We start from the raw sequence: 25,326 nt of genomic DNA on the forward strand, positions 1-25,326 counted from the left end.
CACACACACACACACAGACAAACATGCAGGTGTCTGCTCAGCCATCTGAATTTAGAGGTAAATTTTCACCCGTGCTACTATAGTATAAATAGCTCTTTCCCTGTGTCATAAATTTGGCTGGATAGAAAAGGCTAATTTCAGGGCCACGAGGAAGGCCCTCTCTGCCCAAAGTGTTTTGTTTACATTCCTCAGACTGATCAGATGTCACCAACGATGAAGGCTGGGTCAGGAATCCTCCTTTTTTTTAAATGCACATACTTCCTGGAAATCAGGGCTGTTAGTCACTCACCATCTAGTATGAACTATTCTTCCAGCTCCACTGTCCTTAACCCTGATTAGCATCAGTTATCCTGGAGACCAGGCATACTGGAGAAGGAAGTAGCACTGTAAGGGAGGGGTTACTGGGTGGGGTAGGACAAAGAGAGGGGCCTGAGAAGCAGAGGTGACAGGGATAAAGGCAACATGGATTAGAACAAGTATTCACCATCCTGGCTGCACAATGGAATCCCTTGGGGAACTTTAAAAAAATCCCAATGCCCAGGCTCCACCCCCAACCAATGAATCAGAATCTCAGTTTTTTTTAAAGCTCTCCAAGTGATTTCAATGTTGGCCAAGTTTGAGAACTACTGCGCTGTCCGGTGCTTCACAACTTGAACATGCATACAAATCACCTTATTAAATGCAGATTCTGATCCCATAGGTCTGGGATGGGGCCTGAGAGTCTGCATTTCTATCAGTGCCGTGACTGCACATCTTCTGATCACACTTGGAGTAGCAAGGCTGTGGTGTATACTGCTTGTTCTCCATCCTGGCTTCGTGCTCAAACAGTGAAAGATGAGAAATGGGAAATGCTGGCCCCGCTGACCGACACACAACCCTCCCAGTGCAGAGCTCTGGTAAACCTGAGCTAGGGCACGAGGTTATTACACCAGAGGCTCGGGCTCCCCATGCCGGAATCACATCCGGATGTTACAGCCTCCTGGGTAGATGCTCAGTACAGGAATGGAAAGCCATGACCAGCAAGCTCAAGCAGGAGTGGGGGGAGCGAGGAGAGGGGTGCCTTTTTGTGTCTGCCGTTCCGTCGTGGTGTGGCTGTGCCCACTTGTAGATGTGGCCCAGGTGGTAGCCTGCCTGTTTCCTCATGTTAGTGTGCCTTCCCCAGAGGCAGGCAGAGGGCAGGTGTATCCTTTCCAGCAGCTGTGCTATCATTATTATCAGTGCGAGACTCATAGACAGGCAGTGTGGCAAGTGCAGTAATGGGGTGGTGGGGGGGTGGGTATTGTGAGACACGGAGGAGCACGGAGGTGGCGGGAAGGATGGAACAGCCTGGTGGGCCAGGGCATGGTGAGAGGGGAGCGTGGAGGGAACCTTCAGCCTAGCGGTGTGTCCTTTCCACGTGACACTGTCACAGAGGCAGTCTGGACCAGTTCAGAGCCTTTGCACTTTGCTGGAGAGCAGGCCCCTGGAGGAAAACTGTGTTGAGGGGTTGCAGGCAGGGGGTCTCAGACCCCTATCTCATCAGTCCCGAGGGGGACCTGTTTTTTTAACATTAAAATGTTGCAGATCCCCTCCCAAATGCTAGTTTGACCTTTCTGAATAGCCAAAATAATCATCAAATATTTAATGAGCCTCACCTCTTTGCTAGGTATGCAGTGAACAGACATGGCCCTTGCCTCATAGAACGCATGATTTAATTGAGCGGATAAACATTAATGAAATAATTCCATGAATAATCGTTTGACTGAAGCTATGGCCAGTGCTAAGAAGAAAAGAGCATGGGTACAGTTAGGCGGTGCCTGAGAAACATACCGGGTTTTTGAAGAAGACCTTCAGCAGCACTTTTAATCGACTGTGTCTTATTTATCACACCATCCCCACTGACCTGGGAGGAAGAGGAAAAAGAGCAGTAACAACAGCTCCCATTTATTGGGCCTTAAGCTGACAACCCACCTATCTAACCCTCATGGCACCTTTCTGGCATAATGATCTGTACTGTACCCATTGGCAGATGTGGAAAATGGGTTCAGGGATCTGAAGCCCAGGGTCCTAACTAACTCATTCAGTCTGCAGACAATGCTAGGGGTGCATAAGGACATCCAGGTGTTGCAACAAGTGTATCACCCTCCAGGCTCCGCAGCCCAATGGGGGCCCCCAGTCTGGTGTGTGGGGGGGATGAGACAGCAGGGTGCCCGGCAGCACCAGCCATTCCCTGGGTGGGCCAGGAGCATGGAGCTGGCCTCCGGGAAGTGGAAGAGTGTTTCCATCCCTCCTAGAGAATCAGGAATTGGACCAACTCTGGTGCTCAGATAAAATCTTCTGAGCCTGAACATCCGTTTCTGGTGTTCACACTGGTGGTCAGAGCCGCCACAGCGCCTGTCTCTCCCAGACGCTGGCCACTGCTGCCACAGCAGGAGGCCTGGGTGCCCTCTGTGCTCCAGGTTTTGCAGAGTGAGACTCATTTCCACACCAAGGTGAAGGCTGGGGGCAGGTGTCTTGCTGGTCACTCATTCTGCTTGGGGCTCATGGGTAATGGCCGGGGGAGGGGGGGTGCCAAAGTCTGTGAGAAACCAATGTCTGATGGTCATGGGTCCTCCCTTTGTCCTCCAGGACCCCTTCATTCTCAGAGGCCCAGGGGATGCTGGCTGCTTGTACTGACTTGGGATTGAAGCCCCTCACCACTGGATACCAAAGCTCACTTCTTTGTCTTTCAAACCGATGGGGGCTGGGAGGAGTGACAGTTTCCAAGATACTTGTAGGAACCCAGGTGTAAGGACAAGCCCCTGGACGGTGCTCACCCCAGGTTGGGGCTGGCATTCCTCTCTCCCCATGGCATGGCTTCTCAGAGAAAACATGCAAGCGTCATGCCATTTTTGATGAGGCTATGTCTAAAATTTATGATACAGCTATCTAAGCTCTAAAACAGAGGGTCCTGAGCATAACTTAACTTTATCTTGATGACTCAGTGTCAACATTATGAATGTTCATGATCATACTCTGCATTTTAGGTTTTCACCTCCTCCCTCCAAGTTCATCTATCAAATGTCACTGCTGACATGTGTATGCTTCTAGACACCCCCACCTGCCCATCACTTTGATGATTCTAATGTGCTGAGCTGATGTAGCATTGTGGGTTAGCTACAGGCTCTGCAGGCAGACAGCCTGGGAAAGTTACGATGCCTCAATTACATTATCTGGATAATAGGTCTGGTGAGAGCATTGCTTAAAAGCTGACTTTATTTTTTATAACAGTTTTAAGTTCACACAAAATTGAGTGGAAAGCACAGAGAGTTCCCATATACTCTTTGCCACCCACACATGCCCAACTTCTCCCACTCTCAACTTCTATACCAGAGTGATGGGAGTCTTTATCTCAGAAGGTTGTTTTCAGGATTAATGAGATAATATATATGAAACACCTAGTACAGTGCCAGGCACATAATAAAATCTCCATATATGTAGCTATCGTCATCATCATAATCATCGTTCCCATTAATAATAACACCCGTGTGCTCTACAAGAGTCCGTGATGGTTATTAAGGTCTTAAGGATTAAAGTGAGTGGCTTTTGTGTGAGGATCTGGGGAAAGTTATTTGGGGCAAGGCCAGATGACTTCTTAGCACCCCTCTGTGCTTGGGTCTGTGTCCAGGCATCGGAAGGTCTGGCTTTTGGAGAATCAGAGCAAGATCAAGCTTCCAGCTACCCCTCTCGAGAAGTAGCTTACTAATATGGATTGTGCTCAGCACATGCCTCTCCTAAAGAGTCTGAGGATCGGTACCTTGAGGCTTATAATGGTGCTTTTCTAACCCTTTGTGAATATGCAGTGAGCTGACTGCCTGTGGGCTTGTGAAGAAAAAAGCGGAATAGACAAGGTCTGGTGTGTGGGCAGATGAGTAAGGTTGAAGGTAGGTAGGATCCAAGGTGTATCTTTACGCCCTGAGCAGAGGAAAGAGCAGCCGAGAGGGTTCAGCACCACGGACAGCTCCCTGGCCAGCGCCTTCTGTCGGCACGGCTTTCCTTGCTGTGGTCACCTACAGATCTCACTAAGCCAACTGCCCCGTAATGTAGCAGGACTCTGTCTTTCTGCCTGGCTGGGAGGAAATTAGGGTTCCTATGCCCTTTTGGCATCCTTGGGTACATACGTGGGGGACAAGAAGGGCTTTAGATGTGCTGGGAGCTGATCTCCTGCTGTTTCAATCCCCTAAGTTCCATTTTTCTTCTGAACAACTCTGGAGACCAAGACAATGGTCTTGGTCCAGACAATGGTCTCCGATAAAAGAAATTTCCCCTTGGAGGTCAGGAAAGAGAAGATTAGGGATGCTCCAGGGACTGCATGATACTCTGTGGGTCTCCTCAGAGGACCACTCCTGCCATGGACTTCAGTGAGAAGTCTGTTCTGGCATTAGCTGCTCTGTGCATTGGCCAGGGTCCCCAACTTTTCCTGCAGAAGCTCAGACTGGCATCTTGGTCACTGGCCCTTAGTGGAGCCCCCTCGCCAAGCACAGCCTAGATTCTGCTTGCACAGCCCTGTTGCCTCCTCTTTGGCTCTCTCTCTTCCTAAACCACATGGAATCCTGTCCATTTTTCTCCTGGTCATTATCAAGGAGAAGCCAAAGAGTCTTCCCTGAGAGTCTAGACGAGTTTAACTGAGAATAACCATATGTATGCAGGATGGCCTGCATACTGTGCAGTGCATGCATCCCTCAGAATATTCTAAATCCACCCTGTTTTAAGGCAGCCCGGTGAAGAGCGGTGTACTAGATGGCGTGGGTGGACCCATCTGCAGAATGGCTTCCCTGAGCTCTGGCACCAGGCCGTGATAGTGTAAGTAATTGCCCCGTGAAACACATTGCTGCATCAGAAGGAGACCAATTTACCAAATGTCATTTTGCTAAAAGCCATTTTGCCAAATGTCAATTCACTGAATGGCCAATTTGTCAAATGACCAATTCATCAAGTTGACTTACTTCCTTTAACTATTTGGTGTGAGTTGACTGGTTTGCATTTTGTCTTTATTACAGCATTTTAAGGACCGTCCCATTTGTCTTTGCCCTGCTCTTGGCATTTGAACTATTGCAAAACCACCCCTGTGCCTTCCTGGGACTGCAGGGAGCTGGGGCTGGGACACCCAATCAATCCTCAAAGGCTGTTGAGAAGACAAATGGGAAATCATCCACCTAAAACCAAATTGGTAAATAAGGAAATTTAGCAGATGGGCCTCCTGTTGGGGTGCTAGTGAAGGTCTTGGTCCCATCCTGGGCGGCCTCTTACTGGGGACTGAGGAGGCCCACAGGCTTGGTTTTAGAACCAGGAAAGGACTCGCCTCTCCCAAGCTTGTGCTCATCTGTGGATCTGGTCACTGTAGCACATCAGCCTCCACACCCCCTGTGGCTGGGAGAAGCCGGGGCCCGTTTGTAGCAGATGCAAAGGCTTTCACACGTAGGGCGAGCTTCTCTCTCTTGTTCAATGTTTCTACCTCTTTTTGTCTTTTTTTTTTAACTCTTCTTCTGGTTCTTGTTATCTTATTCCATTTTATAACATATCCTTAAAATTGCCTGATGCCTTCCTGAAACAAGGCAGAAAGGGAATTCAGAACCACTGTGAAGGCTGTTCCCTTGGCCTATTTCTCTCACTCCTGCACTGGGTTCCCCAAGGCCCTCAACCCTCCAGCATCAGCATCTCAGCCTCACCCCCCCACTTGACCCTGAGGTCTGGCTCTGGAGCAGGGCAGTTCACCCGCTCTTCAGGGAGATGTGGACCCCGAACACGCTGTGTTCACGACAGACCTGGGAGATGCAGCGTGTTCGCCAGCTCGGTCAGAATGCTCAGGGGCCCCAGAGCCTGCTTTCCCACCTCCGCGTCTGTTTGCAGTGGGTCCCCAGTTCTCGCCGCTGTGGGGTGGGTATTGTTTCCGCCAGGCGGTCCTCTGTGCAGCTTCCCCTCAGCCTGGGCATTTCCTCGCTGCTTAGAATTGTGAGCCCCCGTTCTTCTGGAATTTGTCCCCTCGGAAGACTTCCCCCATCTGTCTCCTCCTTCGGGGGGGGGGGGTCGGGGAGGGAGGGCACTGGCATTTGTCACATGCCTACAAAGCACCACACTGAAATCGGCGCTTTACATGTTTTTAAAGACTTTTCATTGTAGTAAATCTTATATACAGAAGAGTGTGACTTTTCTGCATGTTATGTATTTTCATATACAGAACTCACTGAATTTCCACAAAGTGTACACGCTCATGTAACCAGCAGCAGATCAAGAAGTAAAACATCACAGCACCCATGGACCCCCTTCCAGTCATTAACCCCCGTCCCCCTGCCAGGGTAACGGCGAACCTGACTTCTAGTAGCATGGACTCGGTTGGCCTGTTTTTGTGCTTAATGTAAATGGCACATATGGTATTTAATCTCACCATAACTCAGCAAGAAGGAGCTGTGATCAGCCCTCCTTTGCACATGAGCAAGCAGACTCGGAGAGGTTGAGTAACTTGCGCAAGGTCACACAGTCAGTAAAACCCAGGCTTGTCTGGCTCCAAAGCTCTTGTTCTTTCCTCTACATCTTGATTCTTCCTCCTGCTGCACCACAATCCCTTGCCCCCACCCCTGTGTGTCTGGGCTGGGAATCTCTGAAGTCACTGATGCTCACAACTCATAGGTGTCTATGATGAGAGCCTCGTCTGCCCCAGTGCCTACATGCTCAGGACCCAGCAGAATGCCTGGGCTTTCTGGGGGTGCAGTGGGTGTGATCAAATGCAGTGAAGGTCTTGCCTGCCACTCAGATTAAGAGGAGTCTGCATTCCCCTCACCCCCGACCACCGGTTTATTCATCCATCCTATTGTCATCGTGCTCTTGCTGTGGTGGCTGAGGCCGGTGCCTGCTGGTTGTGTTTCCTGCTTGTCCCTGAGCCACTCACTCCTTCCTCTGAGCAGCGCTCCTGGGCAGGGCCCGTGGTTGCTTTGCAGGGTGTGTGCATCTCGTCTGATATCTCCGTCCTGGGAACTGACTGCAGTGAAGCTTGGTAGCTGCATAAGAAGCAGCCGCTTTGAGGAAATGTTACCCAGGGTGGTTTTACGACGTGTGATTCAGGCTGCTTGATGTCTCTTCCTAATGAGGTTTCTGCAACATTAACTCTGCAGGGCTGGAGGCAGGGGGTGGCCACAGGAGGAGGCGTGGCTCCGGGCCAAATGGTGGGATGGGGAGGGAGGGCATCTCTCCAGCCGACTGCCTGGCACTGTCCATTTCTCCTGCAAAGCTCAACTCCCACCCTCCGTGGCATCAGCCTGCAAAACCACCCACAGGAGTTTGGACACCAGGAGTTCCCAGGGAGAAGGTTGGACGTTCAACATTTAAAAAATATCTCAAGACATCACAGAGCTGATTGCAGTGATGCTTGGTAGTGATGTGTGAGCTTTAATTCCATGGGTCTTATGACCAGCCTAGGAGGGACAGAGGCGGTGGAGGAGAGGGGGCAGTGGACTGCCCAGCAATTGGGATGAGTAGTTTGAAACCTTCCCAGCAAAACAATTGATTGTCACCTACTGTGTGCCAGACCGTCTTCTGGCTACTTTCACACACCTTCATTTATTTACTCCTTTTATAAGCTTATGCTACAAATGGGGAAATTGAGGCACAAAGAGGCAGCCGATGGGGCTGAGCTTGCCTTTGAACCCAGGTCACCTGGCTTTTCTCCCAGACCATCTACTGCCTGGCCAGGGCCTGTCCTCATGGAGGCCCATTTTGAGGATGCTGGCTTATCTGGTGGCCGCCATTTATTCCAGGGGAGCCGAGGAGAGGGAGTCAGGGGGGCACACAAGAATCAGCAAGGGGACTTGGACCCTTAAGAGAGCAGTCAGGTTCCAGGAGGAACAGCAGGGTTGGGTCCCAAGACCAAAGGAAACAGGCCTGTGGCTGCTGGGATCAGTCCCCCTCTGCCCCCACAATGTGTCCCTTCGGCACTATTCCCCAGTCTCTTCTGCACACACCCACCCCCTCGCCACAACCCTAACTTGACTTCTGATGAAACAAACTCAGTCACAGGAGAATCACACTGAGAACCAGCCAGTTTAAGTTGTCGTTTTATCTCCTGGGAGCCCCTGAGATGTATGAGTGGATAAAACCCCAGTCCCTGCGTTGAGGTTGGAGCTCTAGGCTGCACAGTTCAGGTCCTTATCACCAAAGAACTCACCTTCAAGAATTTGCCTTGAAGGTGATCTAGAGACAGGTGCACACACATGCCATCCACCCGTGAAGGTAGGTCTGGGGCACCTGAATGCCATCCTGTGGGCTGGGGAGGGCAGGGCAGGGAGGGGTAATTGTAGAATCACTTTCTCTCCTGGTGGGAGCGGGGGTTTTGAGGGGAGGCTTGAAGGACAAGCAGCGAGAAGGGAGGGTCTCATCAGACCCCAGGAGCACCTCAGAGGGTGTGCACCCTAGCATCCCACCCAGGGGGTACCGCCAGCCTCTCCCCTGAAAGTGCATCCTGTAGCTCCTGGCCTGGAGCGGATTACCACAGCCTGGGTCTCACCAACGCCTTCTCAGGCAGAACCCCGCTGCCCCAACCCCAGCAGGAATGTAGGGAGGGCATTGGTGCTAATGTAGCGGCCACCACTGCTCCCCTCCTGTGAGTGCCGCCTCTGCTTCCCATGAAGGTGGGCAGTGGCCCGCCACAGGTGACAGGTGAGAGGCTGCTCTTCCCTCTCTCCACCCACTGGGGTTGTCTGTGTCCAAGTCTCTCCCTACCCCATCCCCCCACCCCCAGGAATAGGAGTTGGGGCCTCAGCTCCCTGCTTTGAAATCCTGGCTGGAACAGGGATTAGAACCCACACACCATTTTTATCCCTGGCTGGGGACAAGAAACATTTGCAAACTTCCCTCTGTGCGATGCAGCACTTCTCAAACCTTAATATGCTAAAATGCAGATTCTGATTCAGTAGTGGGGCCAGAAAGCCCATATTTCTGACCAAGTCCCAGGTGACTCCATGCTGCTGGTCCAGGTGCCAGAGACGTGGGTGCTGAGTCGCCTGCTCTGGGGTCCTGGGCGACGCTCACTAGCAGCAGCGATGTCAGGCTGCCCCATGCCGGGTGCCCAGCGTGAGGCACATCGAGTGTAACTTACCCTCCTGACCTCACTGGGATGCCAGCTGTGTTGAAAGGGGAGATGGAGGTGCAGTTGCATCCCACATCACCAAGTGGCTGGTGTTGGAGCCAGCCTTGAGCTGCACCCTCCTAGTTCCCAGTCCTAGATTTTTCACCACCACTCCCCCCCGCACCCCCTCGCATCCCCCCACACACCGTAGAGCCTCATAAAGACAATTCTAAGATAAGAGCAATGGTCTGGTCAGTGTGGCTCAGTGGTTGAGCATAGACATATGAATCAGGAGGTCACGGTTTGATTTTTGGTCAGGGCACATGCCCAGGTTGTGGGCTCGATCCCCGGTGGGGGGCACGCAGGAGGCAGCCGATCAGTGATTTTCTCTCATCATTGATGTTTCTATCTCTCTTTCCCTCTCCCGTCCTCTCTCTGATATCAATAATATATATATATATATATATGCAATGGCAGCCGACTCTGTCAGTCCTACTGAGGGTGCCACACAGTCTCAGTTAAGCCCCACCACCCCACGATTATTGTCACCTTACAGAGGGGAGACTGAGGCTCCAGGGGCTGGGAAACTTGCATGGGGCCCCTGGCAGGGGTACACGACCAGCTTTGTCTGCTCCGGGCCGAGTCCTTAGTCCTACAGTCTCAGGACAAGGAAGTCCCAGGTGAGGTGGCCCAGAACCGTGGGGCCACAGTGGTTCCTTCCGAGCCAGGCCCTATATCAGGTGGGCTCAGGGTAGCCAGGGGCATGAGGGGACAGGCCTGACTGCCATGTGGCTCGTGAGGCAGACAGAGCTGGCCCTGAGCTGTCTGCAGTGCGGAGGCCGAGCAGGCGGCAGGAACCGAGGGCCAAGTCTGGCCTTGGCGAGTGCCCAGCAGCCCCGGGCTGAGCTCCCCGCTGATCCGCTTAGAGGCCTGTCTGCCAGCAGGGTCCAATCTGGTTAGAGCGTGAAGGGGGATTAGCAGTGAGAACATGGGGTCCCGACCTCAGCTCTCCAGCCGCTGCCTCCCCAGCCCTGGCAGAGGCTGGGAGGATTGGCAGAGTGTTCGGGAAGAGGGACAGCAGGAGCGGGGTGCCTGGGATGGTGCCCAGCTCAGAGTGTGGGCCTGGCTGCCCCCTTCTCTTCGGGGGAAGGGCCCTGGCTAGGGTCTCGAGTGTGCCCAGACTCAAGACCCCTGATCTTGGGTGGTGGGGTTCAGGCTGGGGACCTCTCCTGCAGACCCCTCACTGCAAGCCCCCCGAGTGGACGGCCAGGGGCTCCCACTCCCTTTCTTCCCAGAAGAGTCAGTCACTCTCCTTCCTCAGGGGCTGCCCGCACCTCCCTGCTGCTGCTGGTGCCACCTCGGAACCACCCTAGGACAGTCGGTTACTAATGTTCTGTAAGGATGTGTGACAGGAAGGGCAGGGACAGGCAACAACAAGCGTTCCTCCCTCTCAGAGCCCTCATCTCTAAGCCCAGCCTTCTCCTCTCAGCTGCCCCGCCTGTCCTGACTCCTCGTTTGAGTCAGGAAAATGCAGAGGGATGGGGCAGGAGAATCGTGTAAGGATCCACTTTAGTTCAATTCAGCTAACAGTCACGGCGCCCCTGCAATGGGCCAGGCCCAGGGAGACAGTGGGAAGCAAAACAGACAGTGTCTGACCTTGGGAGAGTGTGGTCTGGAGCGGGAGATGGATGTTAATGAACCAAAAATCAGTGTTTCATTGTATCACACACACCAGTATTTCATTACAATCCTGGATGAGTGCCGAGGCGGGAAAGCACGAGGGTCCTGGAAGCCTCCAGGAGAGGGACCGGTCAGGGGCGGTGTTGGCAGACCAAGGTGTGAAGGATGAATCGAAGTTTACTGGGTGAAAAGTGGAGGAATATTCCAGGCAGGGGTCCTGTGGCAGGAGGATTTGAGGAACCGAAGGGGCATCAGCATAAGTGAAGGAGCAGGCGGGGGCAACACACAGCGCCTTCACTTTAGATCCTGGACGGTGGGTGCTGCTTCTCACCCCCATTTTGTTGATAAGAAAACGGAGGCCAAAGAAGTTAAACGACTCGCCTAAGACCACATGATTTAGTGGGCCAGCCAGGGCTTGCTGAACCCACGTCTTTATTGTGACACTCAGCTGTGGGCTTTCTCCTTCACACCCTGGCCCCTTAGTGTGGCCTCCTGGGCCGGCTGTGTCAGCATCCCCTGGGAACGGTGAGCAGCCCAGGGCCTGGTTCTCACCCGGGCCTGTGTTCTCTCCCCAGTCCTGTCCTTGCTCTGGGAGTCTGCTTTTCGCTGTCCTGCCTGGGACTTCCTTCTGAGCCTCTGTCTGCCCCATAGCTCTGTGCCCTTCACTTACCCCTGGCCAGGACCAGGCCACCAGCGGCTGTCCTGCCAGCTCCAGAATCTCCCTCCTCCAGGATGGCCTCTCTCAGTGTATCTCGTTCTGCCGGACACACCCCTCACTTCAGGACCTGTGACAAGGTCACCAAGTTTGAGAAAGATACAGGAGGCTCAGGGCTGGGAAAATGTGATGGGGAAAGATGTACATAGTACCTTTTAGGTTCTCATGCCAACTGGGTGAAAATGGAGATGAGAAACTTTATTTAAATGGTTTGGGAAACAAAACAATTGCTGACCAAATAGGACATCAACTGGGTGGTGGGGGGGCGGTGGGGGGGAGAGGGTGGTGGCAGTGGATAGCTTTGTTTTGGGTTGCTATATAGCTGAGAGGACATCCAAGTCCATGGAAGGCTTCTGGCGCCCCCTAGAGGGAAAACTGGAAACAATAGAACCTTAGGAAAGCGTCAGGCAGGTTGTTTAAGGCAGGACAAAAGCCAGCATTTCTTAAATTTTGCCAAATGGAGGAAAAAGGACAGAGGCTTAAATACATGAACTCAATCTTCTCCAAAGCATGGTACGGTGTGTATTTTTATTCCCATTTTACAAATAGAGAAACTATAGCTCTCAGATGCATAACTTCCTGCGGCTCATGGCTGGTAAGTGGTAGAAACAGGAATTGAACCTAGAGCTTTCTCATTGCAGAGTCAGCCTCTTCCCACCCCCACCCCCTCCTCTACCAGCATGCTGCATTTTTCTCAGGTTTCCAAGGCTCCCCTGTTTTCCTCAGTTTCCTTTACTCATTTAAACAATGTGAGCTGCTCACTGCTGTGGCCTCGCCTGGGGCTGGGCCTGAGGTCCCCAGGTCAGCTCAGCTCTGCTCCCACCCCTAGACCCTCACCTCTTGCACTGGCTCTTGGTGTATTGCTGTATACACAGGGGCAGCGTCTTTCCTCTGTAAGCTTTGGTGCCCCAGAGCGATGTCTAAAAAACCATCAGATACGCCCATCTCTGCTCTAACCTGTCATTTTCTCTGGCTTGCAGGGCTTTTGCCTGCTAACGCCTATCCCCAGCACTGTCCCGCCTGGGACTTCCTTCTGAGCCTCTGTCTGCCCATAGCCCTGTGCCCTGCCTCTCCCGGCAAACCCAGCTGCTCCTAGACCATGCCCGAGTCTACCACCATGTCTCCTGCCTTTGCCCAGACTGCTCCTGCCCCTCCCTCCCCACTTAGCTCCTGGTGTGAGTTTTTATAGAATTGCTTTTGCTAGGCTGTATTTTGACGCGCTATTATAAGAAGCAGACACTTGAAATCCATTTATTATAAGGATCTAGCGTTATTGATTAGGCCACATTGTCACTTTTAATGAAGACCCCTGGGGAAATTCTCTTCTCATCTTAAGTGCCCCAAATAGCTATCCTTTGAAACTGGTCCTTTCAAATTTATACATATATTGAGGGTGCTGCCAACTGACCAGTTTCCCCTCTACGCACGGGCTCTCAGAAAGCCTCGCGCCCACGCCCCGCCTGGAGCTGGCTGGTGCGTGGGCCACCTGGTGCTGCATTCTTGGCATCTACCATTGATTTTCCTTCTTCTCTTTGTCCCACTTTTCACCCCTGCTCTCTTGCTGTTTTATAAATCCCTATAAGCCACCTCAAAGCCTTTCTGGAACACGGTTGGCCTAAATCAATAAACTAATCGATACAAATAGAAAACCTTCCTCGCAGGGTTGTGGTGAGGATTAAATGGAATAATGGATGTGAGTGCAGCCCAGAGTTCCCTCCCAGGCTTGGTCGAAGGGCTAGCTGCCAGCTGGGGCCAAGGCGAGGGTCCCGCTGGAGGTCTCCACCCCAGGGCAGCCTCCATCTTCCTTGGTCTGTAGACGTCTCTTGGCCACTGCCCTTCCTGCCTTTGTCTTGCCCTCACCACATGTGCTCTGTTCCCTGTGGGGAGGAGCAGGAGGGTGGCTGTGTCTGTTCTCTCTCATCCCACTCCTCTCAGAAGTCACACAGCCAGCAGCGGGCCCCCTTCCCTCACCCTCACCCCGGGATCTCAGATGCCCTAAGGGCCTCAGTTGCCATGTCTTGGAGTAGTTGGTGTGTGGTGGGCATACACCGGTGAGGAGACTAAGAGATGATCTGGTCCAGCCTATGCGTTTGACAAATGAGGAAACTGAGGCTCAAACAGGGAAGTGATGGAGCCACGTCCCTCACGTTTCAGCTCCTTCATGCCAAGTCTAAGCATTGTCCTGCTCTCCTCGAAAGCTCGCAGAGGATCCTCATGCCTCAGGTCAGGGCCACGCTCTCCAGCACAGCTTCTAAGCCCCTCTCCCGAGTCATTTCCACAAAGCACCCCTGTTTTGGTCGTTGGCTGTTGTGTAGCCAAGTACCTCAAAATAGAGTGGCCCAAAAGAACGATAAACATTGATTGTCTCACAGTTTCTACAGGTGGCTGGGTGGTTCTGGCTTGGGGTCTTTCATGAGATTGCAGTCATGATGTGGGTTGGGGCTGTGTCTTAGTCTGTTTGGGCTGCTGTAATAAGAGTTCCATAAATTGGGCAGCTTATCACAGTCCTAGAAGACGGGAAGTCCAGGATCCAGGGGCCAACAGATACAGTGGTGAGGGTTCGCTTCCTGGCAGGGTCCTCACGTGGCGGGAGGGGCAGAGGAGCTCTCTCAGAACTCTTTTATGAGAACACTAACCCCATTCACAGAGGGCTCGACCTTCATGACCTGAGCACCTCCTAAAGCCCCCACTTCCTAATACCATCACATTGGGCATTAGGATTTCAACACCTGAATTTGGGGGCCGGGACACAAGCATCGAGTCCGCAGCAGGCAGCAGCATCTGCAAGCTTGCTGAGGCTGGAGAATCTACTCCCATGAGGACTCACCCACATTGTTGGCAAGAGGCGCTGGCTGTTGGCTGCGGGCCTCAGTGCCTCTCCACGTGGGCCTCTCCAGAAAGCTGCTTGAGTCCTGATGACATTGTGGCTGGCGTCTCCCAGAGCGAGTGATCTGAGAGAGAGTAAAGAAGGAGCTACATAAAAGGATCCTTTATGATCTCGTCTCAGAAATTGTCCATCACTTCTGTCATATTCTACTCTTTAGGAGTGAGGTCCTAATTCCCACCCACAATTAAGGGGAGAATTAAGCTCCACCTTTTGAAGGGAGGCATGTCGAAGAATTTGTGGACGTGTTTTAAAACCACCACAAAGCTCCCATCGACACATACCAGCCATGTCAAACTGTGTGCTACGGCCCCAGCCCTCCTGCCTTGCTCCTTCCTGCCTCTGGGCTTTTGCACATGCCGTTCCCGCTGTGTAGAATGTGCTTCCCTCGTTTCCCTTTCCTGTCTGGCAAACTCTGACTTACTTTTCAGGACCTGCCTCAGAGTTCCTCTCCTCTCCCGCAGGTAGAGCTGGTCACTTGCTCCTCTGAGCTCGCTCATCTCTTTGGAAATACTGCCCTTCCCATGATTATTGTAAGCAGAGTGTAAGTCTTTGTAGCATCCCCAGCAGGTAATCGGCTCTCAGCACACACTCGCTGAATGGAGGAATGGAGATTTCGTTCTCTGCTTCTCCGTGTGTCCTCCGAGGGCTATCAGTGTTTCAGGGTACTCTGTGCACTGTGTGACCTCTGCTTGCGTGAGCCCCGCTGTCGCAGAGCATGTCGGTGCTCCATCAAGGCCGGTTTGGTTCCACGTGGGGCTCCCACGTCTGCCTTGGCTCCTGGTTACTGTGACCGTGAGCCCCTGAGTGCGGGCCATGCCATTTACCTCTGTGTCTTGCTCCCAACGAAGTAATTTACCTGTTAGATTACTCTGCCCAGCATCCCACTGAAGGAGAGGGAGAGAACAAGCCCACAGACCAAGGGAACAATAGAGCCAGTACGGGCTGTACGGCCATGGTGGCGATTACTTGCATAACACGAGGAAACTGTGCTGGCCTATAGAGCAGTGGATCTCAACCTTCCTAATGCCGCGACCCTTTAATACAGTTCCTCATGTTGTGGTGACCCCCAACCATAAAATTATTTTCGTTGCTACTTCATAACTGTAATTTTGCTACTGTTATGAATCGTAATGTAAATATCTGATATGCAGGATATATTTTCATTGTTACAAATTGAACATAATTAAAGCATAGTGATTAATCACAAAAACAATATGTAATTATATATGTGTTTTCCGATGGCCTTAGGCGACCCCTGTGAAAGGGTCGTTCGACCCCCAAAGGGATCGCGACCCACAGGTTGAGAACCATTGCTATAGACGCACAGCCAGGAGCTGGGGAGCCAAGGACTCCAGCCGGCCTTCCTGGGCTCAGGGCCATGTGCACTCTGCTGTGGAGTTTCTGTTTTGTTGTCTCAGCAGAAAAACCCAGATAGAAGGATGGAAGCCCCAATAGCTCAGGGGACAGTGGCAAGGGGTGGGGTGCAGGGGGGCCATGTTCCCAGGCCTCACAGTGGAGCCTGAGGCTCATGTGGTGAATGGTGATGGGAAGGAGATGGTCGAGGCCTGAGGGCCTGGCCCAGGAGAAGGGTCAGGGGGCCTGGGGGCTGCCTGACATTGAGTCCCACGTCAGGACAGTCAGCCCTGGCTGCGGGGTCTGATGCAGGGCTCTCTGCAGACCTGGGTCCCCGTCCTGGTCAACCTTGGGTAAAATATTTAGGTTCCCTCCTCTGCAAAGTGGGAGATGCTTCCCACTCCAGGCCTGCTGTGCAAGGGGGAGCTCGGGACCTGACTTCCTGGGTTCACCTTCTGAAGCCACCACCTGCCAGCTGTGTGTCCTTAAAGAAGCTGCTTAACTTCTCTGAGCCTCCCTTTCCTCTTTCTTTGTGGAAGGGGGATGGGGATAACCTTCCCCCACGGTCAGTGTGAGGGTCAGGTGCACTCACACATGTGAAGTGCTGGGCAGGACGGCTCGGGGGGACATGCTCAGAACACGATGGCAGTTCGTTCCACTGCTATGGGAAGGGAAGGGGCATTTGTAAAGGCCTGCAGTGAAGAGGTCGAGAGAGGGATGGAGAAACAGGAGGACAGTGCCAGCGGCCCAGTCTTGCCAGAGGAGCTGGAGGAAGGGTCCAGAGCTGGCCTAGGCTCGCACAGGCTGGAGATTTGCCGTGCCTCCTCCCTCACACCAGGATTTTAAGGGGGAGGTGATGAAATCCTCAGTGACCCTGCCCTCCGAGCACAGGGCAGGGATGTGGCACTGCAGCCCTGAGGCCAGCGTGCTCCAGTCCCCCTGTGGGCCCAGGTCTGTGTGGTGGCTCTGCTGCCTGCAATCCTGAGAGTGAGGGATCTGGCGTCGACACAGCCTGGAGTTCAAGACCTGGGGGCCACCTACTGGCGGGTTCCCTGGGGGCCACAGGTGCTTTCTTACAGAAAGTGAGCCTTCGGTGCACTCTCCACAGATCCTGGGGTGGCCGTGGGCCCCTCGAGAAGCCCGTCTCTCCTTTGCCATCGCCTTTGCATCCCTGGAGGATGCCACAGGGGCTGAGCTGACCTCTGTGAGTGGAAGGGGGGAGGCAGGTTGGGGTCTGGCAGAGCTGGTCACCCATGCCCCAAGCTTCTCCCTCCAGTTGCAACCCCTCTGCCCAGAGAATGGGAGGTGGCGGGGCACCGAGCTCCAGCTCATTCATTCATTCAAATGCTTACCAGGGAGGAGCTTTTGTGTGTCAGGCACTGTCCCAGGCTGGGATGCCGCTGTGACAGTCCCACTGTCTGGCGCCCTCCCCTCCCTGGAGAGGCCTCTCTGACCAGTGTGTTTCTTCCTCTGGCTCGACCCTCACAGGGACCTGAGTGAGAACGCCATCCAGGCTATCCCCAGGAAGGCTTTCCGCGGAGCTACAGACCTCAAAAACTTGTGAGTACAGGCCTGGGGTGGAGGGGGCCTGGGGCCACAGGGCCTCCCCTGGCAGTATTCTCCTGGGTCTCCCGGAGCCCTGGAGTGTAGGCAGCCACGGAGCTGGTCTCTGGGTTGAGGTGGCGGTGCCCGCATGGTTTTCTGGCACCATCTGGAGTGGGAGGAAACGGGCCGTCTTGGAGGGCTGTGGGCTGCCAGGGTGATGTTCTGGGTCCCTTTGAACGGACAGTCTCCGTGCCCTTGCCCTTCGGGAGATTGGGAGAGCTGGGCTTGAATCTCCTCTTTCAGGCACTTATTGCATAAGCTGCTGCAAGTCAGTTAGCTCACTGAGCCCCAACATATTGTTTTGTGAAATGAGGATATCACACTTACTTCACGGGCTTGTTCTGAGGTTCGAACGAGACGTGGCAAATGCCTGGCATGCTTGTCACTCCCAACAGTCCCCTTGCCCCCTCCCGTGCCTGTAGCAGACATTGGTAATTGATCACCGCGTTCTTTCCCAAGGAGCCCGGTCCAGGCGTCAGTGTATTCTGAGAGCAGTGCTCCAGGTAGCCACAGCTCGTCAGCCCCCCTGGGCACTGGGGCTGGGATCTGCCCCCGGCTCTGGCTGCCATGGCTGCTGTGACAGACTCATTCCTCAGCTGCCAGCACCTTCTAGGTGGTCTCCACAATGGGGTGGGTGCCTGCTCCCCAGGAGAGAGGCAAGGTTAGGAAGAGGCATCGAATAAAACTTTTATTTACATTTATTGTTTTAACTAAAAAACAAGGAATAATTTAACTTCTTACGATTTACTATTTGGATGGACACATTTGTTCCGAACAAGGGATGGGGTCAGGCCTTTTTAAAAGAAAATGGAATGGAGCGCTTGGTAAGGATGTGTGGACGCTGCTCTCAGCGACGTGCCGTCCTCTGCACACCCTCCCTTTGCTTCACAGACAGCTGGACAAGAACCAGATCAGCTGCATCGAGGAAGGCGCCTTCCGGGCTCTTCGGGGGCTGGAGGTGCTGTAAGTAACACACGGGAGGGAAGAGAGGCTTGGGGAGTCCGGCTGGCGCGGGTGTGGGGCCCTCGGAGAGGGCGTGCGGGCCTCGGAGAGCACAGGAGGCAGGAGACTTGGGAGGCGTGGCAGGCCCTCCAGGACGCATGCTCTCGAAGTCATCGTGCCCCCAGGAGCATGGCCGAGGCTTATCCTGCTTATGATGACACCAGGGCCATGGCTGTATCTACCAGGAGCTTCTGACACGTGGCTGTCTAGACCCCGCCCCTTCTTTAAGCCAGCCCACGCCTGTGCCTGTGCCTGTCCCTCTCCTCCTCCCACCAGCCTCGAGGCTGCGGCACAGCTGCCTCCTGATCAGGCAGCTCAGGGCTTTCCCTGGTGGTGGCTCTGTGTCATGCTCTTTGGCATAGGCCCCTGCCCTCTCCCCCTCACCCCCCGCCCCAGGTCCAGCCCAGAGCTGGCCCAGCTTGAGGGTGGACCGGGGAACAGTGTGAGGGTCCGCCTGTTTGTCAGAGAGAAGCCCTGCTCTCCCTCCCACGTGAGCTCCTGCTGGACAGACGCTAACAGACTCTGGTTTCCCCACCAGGACCCTGAACAACAACAACATCACCACCATCCCCGTGTCCAGCTTCAACCACATGCCCAAGCTGCGGACCTTGTGAGTCAGTGGGGTGGCCGGGAGGACAGCCCCGAGCTGGCGGTGCCGGGGCAGTGGGGAGCGGGGCGCAGGCTTCCACAGGCAGGGGAGGGGGCTCCTTCTTGCACCCCCAGCGCCCAGCCAGGGTGGGGTCAGGGGAGGTCATCTGACATGAAAGGAGGTTGAGTGTCATTTATATTTGATTTTTCCTTGGAAAACCAATGATTTCTTGTTGTGCTTGAAAATGAGCTATGGGACTTGGGTCAGTGGGTCTGTATGAGTTCAGGGAGGTGAATCGACATGAGCCGGGCAAAATGCAGTCCAGGCCCCCCGGAGGGCAGCATGCTGGGAGGGAAGGGGCAGCGGCTGGGAGTTTCCTGCTGCTGCCGACAGTCCCCAGGTTGGAGCTGTGGGCTGACTGCGCATGGACTGTGCTTGGTCAAGTGCAATATGGGGTTCGGCCCCTCCTGGGTAGAGGGGCTCCCACTCTTTGGCCGGGGTCTGGGGGCCCCAGGTGGGTTGTGAGCGTCCCTGTCTCCCTGCAGCCGCCTGCACTCCAACCACCTGTTCTGCGACTGCCACCTGGCCTGGCTCTCGCAATGGCTGAGGCAGCGGCCAACCATCGGGCTCTTCACCCAGTGCTCAGGCCCCGCCGGCCTGCGTGGCCTCAACGTAGCCGAGGTCCAGAAGAGCGAGTTCAGCTGCTCAGGTGGGTGCAGGCCCGCTGGGGCTCTCGACTGCCTATCTCGACTGCCCATCACCTGCCTCCTGCAGCCTCCCCCTAATGTTCCCCCCATTACTTCCTGTCTCCACTACACATTGACATCTGGCACATTCATCACCTCCTGTCCTCCTCCATCGCCTCTAGACCACCCACCATCTCCTGTTTCCACCCGTTTTCTGTTCCCATCCACCACCTGTCTCTAGGCATCACCTCCTTTCTTTACCCATCACATTCTGTCTTTATCTGTCACCTCCTGTGTCCACCCATCTCCCCCTGCTGTCCATCCATTATCTCCTGTTCTCACCCAAAGCCTTTGCCTCCACATATCACCTCTTGCCTTCTCTCCTTTGTCCCTCCTGCCACAGCCATCTTCTCTTCCTGTCTGCCCATCGCCTCCTCCCACATTGTCCCTCTCTGTCCGACCTCCTGTCCCTCACCCCTCCCCTCCCCTCCCACCCCTTGCCTCCTCCTATTGCCACCCTTCCCTCCTGTGACGGCCTTGTCTGAAAAGTCATTGAATTGGCCCATCTAGCCTCGGCTGTGAGAGCCTCCTGCCTGCCCACCCCACTTCCTTTCTAGCCCCTTCCGTCTCCATCTGCAGCCAGAGGACCTGAAAGGACCCACAGGTCTGGGCAGGTCACTGCTGCCTGGTACTCACCAGCCCCCTGGGAGAGTCCAAACTGTCCCCAGGCTCTGCGAGGCCAGGGCAGGGTCACCTCAGCCTCCCCCGGCCGCCCTTTGGCCTTGTCACTCAGTGTGTCCCAGCTGGGCCCGCCCAGGCCCTTCCCGGAGCAGGTGCCTCCCACCCCAGCCTTCTCGCAGGCTGGACCTGTTGGCACCCCCTCCCGCCTTGTTCCCTGGCCCCGGGCACATGGACTATGCGGTCGTGGTTTCTGACCGTCTCCCCAGCACTTGGCCTGTGCTTGGCACAGAGAGATGCTCAAGAAAGGTTTGCTGAGTGAATGAACGGTTCAGATTCACAACAGAGGATGAGGGGCTGCCCATTCTCCCAAACCAGTGAGTGAGCCTGCCAGCCGCTTAGAGCACTGAGGGAGGAGTGTCTACTGGGCCCCGCAGCCTATCGTCCGTGTGAGGCTCCCCTCCCCCACAGCACTGGCAGCACAGAGGCTGCCCCTGAGCACTGCTGAGCTGAGGGCTGCTGAGTGTGTGTGTGTGTGAGTGTGTGTGTGTATGTGAGAGTGTGTGAGGGTGTGTGTTTGTGTGTGAGTGTGTGTGTGAGTGTGTGTGTGTGTGTGAGTGTGTGAGTGTGTGTGTGAGTGTTAGATTCCCATTCAGGACACATGCCCGGGTTCTGGACTTGATTCCCAGTAGGGAGCATGCAGGAGGCAGCTGATCAATGATTCTTTCTCACCATTGATGTTTCTATCTCTCTCTCCCTCTCCCTACCTCTCTGAAATCAATATATATACACACATATACATATGTGTGTGTGTGTGACTGTGTGAATGTGAGGGTGCATGTGGAGAGAGTGTATGACTGTATGTGTGAGTCTGTGTGTGTGTGAGCATGTGAGTGTGTGACTATGACTGTGATTGTGAGTGTGCGTACAGGAGTATGAGTGTGTGAGCGTGTGTATGTGTGTGCACACGTGGGTATGCACTCATGTGTGAGGAGTGTCAGGCTGATGCCCCTCTGAGTAATTGCAGCCCCAGGTTTTAGGAAGAGGAGTGGATACTTCACTGGGACAGTTATTTTGAAGTGAGACCTTTTTCTTTGCATTTGAATACCTTGGTTTCTATATTCAGGCCCCCCCGCCCCCGTCTGTTCCTCCTGGCGTCCACTCTCCTGAGAAGGCGCTGCCACAGTTTGCCAGAGGGCCTAGGACTTTGTCTTTTCTGATCTTGGCGCCCACCCTTCAGGGGAGCCAAGCAAAGGTTAGAGGTTAAAACGCTGGTGGGCGTGTAAATCGGCTCAGCCGCTTCGCACAACTGTTCAGCAGAATCTACGGAAGCCCAGCATATGTCTACCCGCGACCCTGCAGCTCCTGCTAGGTGTGTGCATATGCTCTGCCAACACGCGTGTCCAAGAATATCCAAGGCAGCTTTCTTCACAGCAGCTCAGAGTTGGAGACAGCGCACATGTCCACCAACAAGAGTGGATTGACTATTTATAACTCATCTATGCAATAGAATTCTAGTCATAGTTAAAAAAACACCTACTGATACAGACACAATGCCAAAGATTTTATACGGAGCCAAAGAAGCCAGACACGAGAACCTGCTGTCTGATTTCGAAATCTTTAGTGCTGGGTCTCAGAACAATGGTTGCCTTGGGGAAAGGGTAGACGAGCCTTTGTGGGTGATAGAAATGTTACATGTCCGGGGGGGGGCGGTAATATTCATAAGTAGAAATCAGCTATACACTTAAGACAGTACCCTGTATATAACTTATACTTCAATTACAGTAATTTATCAGGCACTGGGCTTCATCCTAGTTTCAGCGTCTATCAGGTATGTGAGTTTCCACAAATTAATGACTATCGAGGACTCTGTCTTCTCACCTGTAAAATGGGCACAATAATACCATGCTCCTCCAAGGTTGAGCAGTAAGACTAGAGGAGATACCACATGTACAACACTTACCACAGCATGTGACACAGAGTAAGTGCTAGGCAGGCGGAGTCCTTGTCATCCTTCAATGATGGACGAGGAGACTTAGGCTCAAAAGCGCCGAGTGACTTGGACGAGAACCTGTGGCTTCAGAATTCAGTCTGGGGTTTCCTGGCACCTGAATCCCACTTCCGCGCAGCACAGTCAGGTCGAGATTCAAGTTCAGCAAACAAACAAGGTCCTCTGTGTGCCAGGTGCCCGCAGGGCTACACGGGAGTTCTTGGTGATCTCGGGTTCATCCTCATCCAGAGAAACACCATGTGCCCCGTCCCTACTCATCAGTCTGTATCTCAGGAGGGAGGTGCTGACACGGGACACCCCGAGGTCACAGCCCACTGTTTCCGCAGGCCAGGGGGAGGCAGGGCACGTGCCCTCTTGCACCCTCTCCTCCGGCTCCTGCCCGGCCATGTGCTCCTGCAGCAACGGCATTGTGGACTGCCGTGGCAAAGGCCTCACCGCCATCCCTGCCAACCTGCCCGAGACCATGACGGAGATGTGAGTACAGGGCAGGACAGGCACGGGGCACAGGCTGTGGGGCTGGGCCAGGCTTTGGTGGTCCAGGGAAGAGCTGGAGTGGATGCCACCCAAAGGCTTGTTTCAAGGTCCTTCCGTGCAAATGGAGAAGTCAGTGCTTTGGCGGGCTGAGCTCTCTGCCCAGGCTGGGCAACGCTGGCGGGCTGGGAGTGGGTGTTCCTCTGTGGTCGATCTGTCCAACCCAGCTGGGTGTCTGCTAGGACTGGGTTCTTAGAATTAGCATCATCTGTGGGCCCCTTTCAGCCATGGCAGCCTGGGATAATGGAGCTCACATCTGCCTGTGCCAGCCCGCCGACTCCAGACAGAGGTTGGGAGCAGGGCAGGGGGACAGAGGGCATGGTTGGGTGGGTGAGCCCAGCAGGCAGCAGCCCAGACTGGGGCGACCTGACCGGGGGGCCCTCTGTGTTCTCTACCTGCAGCCGCCTAGAGCTCAACGGAATCAAGTCCATTCCCCCGGGAGCCTTCTCTCCCTACAGAAAGCTTCGGAGGATGTGAGTGCCTCCCCCTGCTTCCTGAGAGTCAGCAGGGGCAGGAGGGAGACCCTGGGCCTGGCCGGCCACAGCCCGGCCAGGCCCTGCCTCTGCCTCTGGGCAAGCTGCTGCCTGGCCGTCCTGCCCCTGAGGTGGCTCCTCTGTGACCTGGGCTGGCAGTGGTGTGACCTCCTTGCAGGGTTGTCCTGAGGCCTAAATGTTGAGCCCGAGTCTAGCATATGGCCAGACTATCATCCTTCCATTTCAGCTTGGGCACCAATGGGAGCCGCCATGGACATAAGAGGGGATGTTGGGGAAGCTGGGAGGTGGGGGAAAGCTGTCAAAACAGACCAAGGCTGAAGTGTCCCATCCGCGCAGGACCCTGGGACTGCACAGGGGGATAGGGCCATGGGTTTTCCTGATGGAGGAGAGAAGGGGCCCCTCACTTTTCTAATTTCAAAGCAGCCCCTGCCCTCCCATGGCATCTGGGAGGGGCAGGGGACCAGGCACGGCTTGGTGGCTGCTGAAGGATTCAGCCACCCTCTCTCTCTCTCTCTCACTGCAGAGACCTGAGCAACAACCAGATTGCAGAGATCGCGCCTGATGCCTTCCAGGGCCTCCGCTCCCTGAACTCACTGTGAGTAGCAGCGCCTGCCGGGGTCCAGGGTGTCTCCCAAGGAGGCCAGCAGGGCCTGGAGCCCCTCCAGTGGGCGCTGGAGAGAGAGCACAGCCCCCACCCTCCCGGCCTCAGCGGGTTTCCCTTTGGCTGCAAAGTCCAGGGTCGCTATGCCCAGCATCCCCTTCCTCACTGGTGGACCCTCTGCAGCTGGGAGGGGATGCGAGAATCCAGGACTAAGTGCATGCAAAATCAGGCAGAGCTGTTGCCCTGGCAATTGTGATGCTCTCCCCACCACAGTGGGGATTTTCCCAGCATGCTTTGTGGCAGTTATTGGACTCGGCCCAGCTTTCCTGTTGGCCCTGCCTCCCCACAGAGGCCCAGCACTCCATGCTCCTGAGCCTTCCCCAGGTCACCTACAATGGAGCACCCACCAGCTCCAGCTGTGACACCTGCCACACCTGTGTCTTCCGTCCCCAGCATGCTCTGATCCCAAGTTGTGGTGAGGATGCGAAGGAAGCATTTTCCTCCACCTCTCTCCAGCATTCCCCTTTCTCAAGGGTTTACTGGGGTGGGGGTGGGGTCTGTAAATCTACAAAGCATCATGCAGCATCAAAATTTTATCTCGGAAAAATAAAAATTAAATTTAGCAACACACACACACACACACACAAATTCATTCAGGAATGTTACTTCATCCATCTCTCTTTTTCCAAGAACCCCTGCTTGTCTCCCCCCCGCCATGTTCACCAAGCCCCTCACTCTCTGAGGTCCCATAGGCACATTGTCTATGCAGAGCAAGTGCTCAGGGTGCCTCAGGGTGCCTGTAGGCAGGCGGGGGCCTTGTGTTACTCTTAGGAATCTTAGGAATCGTGTTTTCACTGCCCCCTGGCAGCATGGACACATGCCTCACGTAGATGAGGGTCCTGGGAAGTGGAGGGGGATGCAGCCCCCGTCGCTGAGTGCCTTCCGTGTGCACCCTTTTCTCCTGGAGTGGAGTCCGAGGCAGGGCCTCCTGTGAATGGCGCCGCTTAGGGCGTGGAGTGTACGACCACACAGCAGTACGTGGCTGCCTGGGCGTGGGCCACTGTCGGTGGCGGAGATCAGGTCCTGGAGGGGCTGCCACAATGCAGGCCTCTTCCTCTGAGGAGCGAATGGATCTCCTTCTAAGTTGGACGTGTCGGTAACACATCTAAGTGGGCTTCTGTTCTTAACTCCCTGCACCCACTCCTGCCCCCTCCACGCCCTTCTCCACACGGCAGATTGGGGGGTCTTTGCAGATGGGAACCTGATCGTGTCTCAGAGGCTGCCTGGTGCTGGATGGGCGACATCCAAGCTCTGTCCCTCCACTCAGGCCACGCGGGGGCTCCCCCAGCGCCAGCCGCCCCCACCGCGGGGCCTTTGCTCCTACCGGCCCCCCTCCGGGAATGATCTGGAAGTCATGT

At 54.5% G+C, this 25,326-nt stretch overlaps 1 protein-coding gene across 1 annotated transcript in view; it reads left to right on the forward strand.

Moving 5' to 3' along the window:
- SLIT1 (slit guidance ligand 1) overlaps nt 1-25,326 on the forward strand; it is a 152,436-nt gene that overhangs the window by 83,906 nt on the left and 43,204 nt on the right. Inside the window, 7 exon segments of the mRNA XM_006090043.3 lie at nt 17,200-17,271; nt 18,208-18,279; nt 18,857-18,928; nt 19,453-19,616; nt 22,609-22,756; nt 23,215-23,286; nt 23,831-23,902. Coding sequence (XP_006090105.2) covers nt 17,200-17,271; nt 18,208-18,279; nt 18,857-18,928; nt 19,453-19,616; nt 22,609-22,756; nt 23,215-23,286; nt 23,831-23,902 — 672 coding nt within the window.

The sequence above is a fragment of the Myotis lucifugus genome, unplaced genomic scaffold (genome assembly GCF_000147115.1).
Source record: "Myotis lucifugus unplaced genomic scaffold, Myoluc2.0 scaffold_66, whole genome shotgun sequence".
Classification (NCBI taxonomy): Eukaryota; Metazoa; Chordata; class Mammalia; order Chiroptera; family Vespertilionidae; genus Myotis; species Myotis lucifugus.